At 32.8% G+C, this 6,865-nt stretch overlaps 3 protein-coding genes across 4 annotated transcripts in view; 1 reads left to right on the plus strand and 2 right to left on the minus strand.

Annotated features, from left to right (window-relative positions):
* Nucleotides 1-1,107, minus strand: part of LOC100186907 (cyclin-G-associated kinase) — a 14,668-nt gene extending 13,561 nt beyond the window's left edge. For both annotated transcript variants that reach the window (XM_002128216.4, XM_018813051.2), the window contains exons 1-2: nucleotides 890-1,107; nucleotides 624-682 (exon numbers count right to left, since the gene is read on the minus strand). In XM_002128216.4, the coding sequence (XP_002128252.1) occupies nucleotides 624-682; nucleotides 890-1,010 (180 nt within the window). In that variant the 5' untranslated portion in view covers nucleotides 1,011-1,107. The remainder of the gene's footprint in view (nucleotides 1-623; nucleotides 683-889) is intronic.
* Nucleotides 1,108-2,014: 907 nt separating this feature from the next.
* On the plus strand, nucleotides 2,015-3,235 carry LOC100179816 (DAZ-associated protein 1). Its single transcript, XM_002128311.4, has one exon. The coding sequence runs from the start codon at nucleotides 2,199-2,201 to the stop codon at nucleotides 2,805-2,807; it is 609 nt and encodes a 202-aa protein (XP_002128347.1). The 5' UTR covers nucleotides 2,015-2,198; the 3' UTR covers nucleotides 2,808-3,235.
* A 354-nt stretch (nucleotides 3,236-3,589) lies between these two features.
* LOC100182147 (translin-associated factor X-interacting protein 1) overlaps nucleotides 3,590-6,865 on the minus strand; it is a gene marked incomplete in the record, with an annotated part of 6,611 nt that continues 3,335 nt past the window's right edge. The window contains 7 exon segments of the mRNA XM_018812966.2: nucleotides 3,590-3,913; nucleotides 4,616-4,741; nucleotides 5,199-5,341; nucleotides 5,402-5,485; nucleotides 5,748-5,868; nucleotides 6,261-6,414; nucleotides 6,793-6,855. Coding sequence (XP_018668511.1) covers nucleotides 3,722-3,913; nucleotides 4,616-4,741; nucleotides 5,199-5,341; nucleotides 5,402-5,485; nucleotides 5,748-5,868; nucleotides 6,261-6,414; nucleotides 6,793-6,855 — 883 coding nt within the window.

Here is a 6,865-nt window from a genome sequence, read left to right on the forward strand (position 1 = left end):
ATGGCAAATGTAATATACTTTGGTCATACTTCCTTGTATTTAACACTTAGTTATCAGCGGAGTAAAATCTGGTTTACAGTAAAAACTGGTGTTCTAAAACATTATGATGGCGCAGAAGCCTAAATTACGAATGAAATGGCTCTTAAACTGACAGTTTTAATATGTCATACATTATAAACACATACAAGAAAATTATAAATGGGAATTTAGAGTCAAATTACCTTCACAAAACTCCGTGCAGAGTAAATACTCATCACACATTTGTCCAGATTCCTCCTTTGAAATTGTAGCTGCAGATATATAGTTGATAATATTTGGATGTCCAGACAATCTTCTTAGAAATTGTATTTCTCGAATAATTTCCTTTTTTTTGCTGTCCTCATGCGCTAACAGCCGCTGTATGAAAAGACAGAAATTACGAACACTCAACAGGGACTTTAGGTAGAAAAAATTGTTTACCATGCTATATTCTGAGGAACTAACCAAAGCTTGAAGTCAATACTGCCTTATGTAAAAAAAAAAAAGTTGTACTGTTTGTGGTTATGGAGCCATTTATGAGATGTCTATCATTATATAAGGATAAAATAGGAAGCTATACAGTATAAAAAGAACAAGAAAGTAACCTTTAATGCATATTTGGTCCCATTTTCATCTGATGCTTCATACACAATCGCAAAACCACCTGAGAAAAGAAGGTTTAGCAATACAATAGACAGAATCGAGATTTGGTCGGAACATGAATAAAGGGACTTCACTATCGTGAGCATGTCACTTGCGAACTTACAAGGGTGTTGGGGTAATGGGTAAAACTGGCCTAAATCCCAGGTCTTTAGAACCTCACCCATACAGAATAATAAAATAAAAAATTATGTTATTTTTAGATATATACCTTCAGCAATTGCTCGATTAACATTTAACTTTTGTTGACCCAATTCCACAGTTGAACCAACAAAGTTTTCATTAGAATTTCCGCCACTGACAAAATCCAAGGCAGACTTTAAGAACGACATTTCAAATTACGTCGAACAATATTATGTATGTGTTATTTATACAACTTTCGTAACTGCTTGTGCAAACTAGAAATATCTACAAAACAATTTAAATATTGTGAACATTTTATCAAATAGTAAAACCATTTTATTTACTTTACTTTTAGTGGTGTAAATATGTATAAAAGGTTCTAGATTTCATATAAACAACACTAGAACAAGAAGAAAAAACATTAAATATAGTTTCCCAATTGTCAATTTGATGAAATGTAACATGTTCGTACGGAAATGGATATCAATATGATATTTATATACATTGACCAGGCATAATCCTCTTAGAAAGGGCTGCTAGCTTGATTTTTAAACGAAACGTTACTCTAGCAACAGTATAGCTACGGCATACACGTATGATTTACTATTTTGAAAACACATGCTACTGTTATACCGGTTTCGCGTATCACGTCTAAAGTCTTTTAAGTCCCTGTGACGTAACAATCTATTAAACCGAGATGTATAGAAAAAATAGTATACAAACTCAGGTTGGGACCAAATATGTCTGTTACATACACAGTCACGTACTATATTAACACCAAAAAGATAAATTTGTTAAAAATAAGCAAAATTAGTTTTTGTTTATTGTTATTTAGATACAAAACATTGAAAAACGATGCAAGGAATCCAAATTAAAGTCTGAAAGTGCGCTTTCGGCCAACGTTGACTGGGGAGTCTCGAAAAGCACGTTGGGAACTTGTAATAGCATTGTCACAAGGGTCGTCGTGAGGTTAGGTGTTTTTCGGTTTTGTTCATGCTTTTTGTTGGTCTTTATTAATAAAATCTTGACTAATTATCTAATCTATATTGACTACAAGTTATAAAATTGTAATTTGAAATATAAATGTACATTTAATTTATGTTTAACGTACTTACAGTGAGTCTTATATATTGCCAATTATGTTACTGGAATATTGTTTATTTATTCAAGTTAATGCTCGTATAACTGTTTCCATGCTAAACTAATACTTGTGTATATTTTATCTTAGGTACAGACTTACAGTGCCTGCATTCAAATATCAAATTATATTTAATATTTTTGTTATATGTTTAAATACATCAACAGCCTATCTGGTATATAATTTTGAGTTATCGCCTACCTGTAACACAGAACTCTGTTTTCACATACTGGTACTGATATAAGAACTAGTTTGAACAATGAGTTTTGCTGACGATATCAGTCATAAAATCTTTGTGGGGAGCATTGATTTTAAGGCAACTGAAAAAGATGTGGAAGAAGCATTCTCACACATCGGGGAAATAGAACATATAGTTCTACTTAAAGATAAAGAAACACAGAAGTCCAGAGGGTTTGGATTCATAACATTTAAAGACAAGAACTCTGTTGAATTAGCCATCAGTTCCATGAACCATAAAATAATAATGGGCCGGCCAATTGTTGTGAATTACGCTGAAAAGAAGTCCGGTAACAGTGCACCAATGCAGGATAAATTTGGCGGACAACAGCAGAATGCAGGGGGTTATTCTGGGTATCAACAAATGCAACCAAATTATATGCCCCAACAAGGCTATGGACAACAGCAAGGATATGGAAACTGGAACCAGGCTGGTTATATGGGTTGGGAACAGCAACAGCAATACTGGTCCCAGCCACAGCAGCCAGACTACTCCAACTGGGAGCAACAAGCTCAAGCCTGGGCCGCACAACAGCAAGCACAGCAGGGCGGTTACCAACAAACCCAAATGTACAATGGTAACAATAGTGGTATGAATTACGGTCAAAACAATGGTACAGGTGGACAGTGATACATTCAGAAATACCTGGGTGTTTTCACTTTGAATAGGAGGCTAATTTTGGCTATACAATAACACAGCTAAATGCAGTCTGCGGAACACAGTTCATGAAATCGCAACCCAACGCAGCATGACTGCTACCATAGCAGTATTGGTGGATATGGTATATGCTGCCTTGCAAAACTTGCACCTTAGCAGTAGGTACTTCATATTTTTTGTTTAATTGTAACCGCACTCAACAAATACCCAGAATTTTATTGGAAACGATTGTCTTCCTTCCAGGTTATCTAATCAAACTTGACTTTGAACTAAATATTAAAGCCATGCGTAGTGTAGACTGTACCTTAATCGTTTATGTAAAAAGTGTTTGCTAATTTTTCACAATGGACCAAACTACAATAATTTCAATATCAAGATCAAAATAAATTCATTTTTTATAACTACCTCTTTATTCAGACAGGTAGTAAAACAGTTGGTATAGTTTAAAGTGGAAGTATATTAAGTTAAAAGTTGTATTTATACTTAGTTGTTAGTTAAAGACATTAAGTTTAATTGAGTTCTTCCGACCAATTATTATTGTACGAATCAATGTTTTAACATCCTGTTCCAGTCGCCTTCATCAGGGTAATCATATAGATTGGTTGAATAAATTAACCTATTGATGTCATATAGTGGGGTGGGCTCCATTATTCAAAGAACTATAAAACTGTGTCCTCATAACTCCCATAGAACGTGGTTATTGTTTAAAACAAGATCAATATATTTTGTTCTAAAGTATCCTGTTTACCCCACAGTACTCGTAAAAATATCACATTTATTTTAGTTCATGCATGATGAAGTAAAGTAACCATAACAATACCAAAACAGTCTCCTAACTCATTACAATAAAAGTGCAATCTGGCTCACGTTTAATTATAAAGCAATCACTACAGAGCATCAATTCTACGGATTCCTCCTTTTCGCATTCGATCCAAGATAACACTTAGTTCGGTATCTTCAGCAGCATCCAGTTCAGCTGCTTCACATTTAAATGCAATTTGTAAGTAGTTATTCATGTGTTCTTGGTCTATCTTTGGATCATTCATCATCAATTCATTCTTTAAGTCAGCAACTGAAACCTGAGAAACATAATTGCATTTATTGAAATACGTGAGTAGTTCAATTGCATTTATTGTAAAAATAAATTAGTGTGATAAGAATATGAGATAACTAACACAAAATGTTAGTTAAGAATATGAGATAACTAACACAAAATGTTAGTTAAGAATAAGAGGTAACTAACATTTTATAATCAATTAGTTGAAAGTGTATCAGTATTAGCTCAGTAGTAAGTGCAATTTATTTGATGATTCATTGGGGTTTTCCGGCTTATTGTCAGCATGAGTGTTCTTAAACAATATACTTTGTGTCTGAATGACTTGAAAGTAGACTTAATTTTATTGTCTCATCTGCCAATATGTTAAACCCAATTATAGGTTGTCATCTTGCATACTTGATTCCATAAAAGATTTGTATATTAGGCAGTGGACTTATATTTCTAGATATAGATATGTAGACAATAATTTAATTTGTCATGGCTTTTTATTAGTACTAACAACATTACATTATGATATTTTCACCTATTTTATTGAACTGAACAAAGTATTTTAACTTTTTTTGTAACTTCACCTGTAACATATATGCAATGGGTCGAATATTTGCATTCTAGACTTAAATACATTAGAAACACCTGTGTTTTTATTCAATTGAATGGTAATGTGTTTCAGTATTATAACACACAACTACTTAAAGAATTGCTGCTCCTATATTTTAGCATTTACCTTTTCATTTCCCTCCAAATGACTTCCAATCTCTGCAACATAAGCTTCTTTCTCCTCGTTATCTTGCAATCTCAAAGCATTCAGGAAGGAACCTGTATGCCCTTCCTCATCCTCGGTGAACAGAGCCTGGAACCATTGAAAAATCATGTTAGTTTGATTGAGAAAATCAAAAGTTACTCCAACCTTATCTAGCATAATAATAATATTGTAAGGAGTAACATACATTTTTTAACATTTTTTGTGAACACAGTAACAAAGACTAGTTAAATAACACAAATAAGGGAATTTTTGGCAGTCATTATACACATGCTGCGGCTAAATACTACTGGAGTAAGAGTATCTTATAAAAGTCGACTGCAAAACTCAAATTGTTTCAATTACTTTTTATATTACCATGTTATCTAAATTTGCCTTAAAAAAGAATCCAAAATATTTCATGATAGTATATCCTTCAAATGTAGACTTAATTAATAGCCGACAGTTCTATATAAATTATTCACAAATATAGGTTTAGGTAGCAGATCTACTAAAGCGGATCTACTGAACAATAGACAACTTTTGGTTATTAATATAAATTAAAAACCTTGTAATCAATCAGAGTATTTTCATCAACTTTTAGCTCAAGTTCTTGTATTGCAGCATCAAACAAGGCTTGCGTGCTTGGTTCTTGCTTGAGTGGGAACATTACATTTAATGCAGCCATGAACTGATCAATGGATAAATTGCCTGTTGAGTAATAAACCTGATTGTTAAGAAGACATTTTAAGTAAATCTCTGAAAGGTTACCTGTTTTTTCAACATCAACTCTGTCAAATTCTGCCATCAACTTTTTCATAATTTCCATTTCCTGGTAGTACAAGTCTTCTGGTCCTGTTAGTTCAAGTAATATGTTCAAATATTCATTTTAGGTAAAGTGACTAAAATACTAAAAGTAGATTTCTCTCATAATAGAAAAATAGACCACTCATTCCGAAATATTAACCATGCCCAGAAAGAGATTATAACAACAATATACAGAACTAATTTTCAGCAGCAAATAACAACAATAAACAAAACCAATTTTAATATCTTAACAAGACACAGCAGCAGTTACAATTTCAATCATCCTTTCCTATGATAGCAAACAACTTACCATCTTCAGTTAGAATAGCCAAGAACATACTTGCATAGTGCTCATCTTTGTAATTATTAAGTGCATCATGTAAGGAATATCCCCACTCTGCCACTATCTCTTCCAAGTTATTAAACTTTAGCTATAATTACAAAGTGTCAGATCTCAACATAAAAAAAACTCTCTCTTTATTATAAACTGTGTCGGATTTCACTTAAAAACTTTCGAGTTTTAGCAAAACATTTTATTTTACATGGTTCAGTTTCTGCAGCGTGATATGTCTTGTGACCTGGGATTTAGGCCTGAAATGGATCATTTCCCCACTACTAAAGAATTAAAGATTTAATTACATGCACCTTACCAGATAGAACCAGAGATTTAGTTGTGGTTCGTTATGATATAAATAAGACAGCATATTGTCGCCTTTTATAATTGTTTAACCAAAATCAGCTTAACAATTGATAGAATTAATATTATATATCCAACAGCATTATGCAAGGTACACAAATGCCACAACTTTTAACAAGATCTTACCATGAAAAAGTCGAACAAGAAATCCGTCATTTTCTGCCTCTTTCCGACTTCAGCATCACTTGTTACTTTTTTCACCCAGATTTCTTTCAGGACAGCCGATAACTCAGCTTTACTTAATTTTCGATTTCTGACGGTTCCTTCAAACCGAAGATATCTTGAAGAAAAAGTAACATTATAAGTTATTTTTAATACCCTTATAAATTTTAGTTTTTTTAGTAACAAGTGGCAAACAAATATAAAATAGTGTGAAAGAATAAAGTAAAAAGGTTTACATTTTAAGTATTAATAAAAAATCTCTAAATGTCATTTAAAATATCACTAAACTTTCCTGATCAGATCTGTTTCTGTGTTGTCGTAATTTTGAGACACCTTCCTTTTCTGAATCTCATCTTCTTGGTAAACTAAATATCTCTTGGCATGGTATACAGAGTTAAGTTTATGTCTGCAACTTGTACTGAGCTTACAAACTGTTACATGTACATAGAAAAATACAGCATACAAATTTGAATTGCAAAGTACAAATTAGTCGCACTTCGGAATATCTTCGGATGTTCCTTTTCCATCCAGTAAGTCTGGACCTTGTGATCCAGTTTTGATTCACCGAT

Source organism: Ciona intestinalis, chromosome 8 (genome assembly GCF_000224145.3).
Source record: "Ciona intestinalis chromosome 8, KH, whole genome shotgun sequence".
Classification (NCBI taxonomy): Eukaryota; Metazoa; Chordata; class Ascidiacea; order Phlebobranchia; family Cionidae; genus Ciona; species Ciona intestinalis.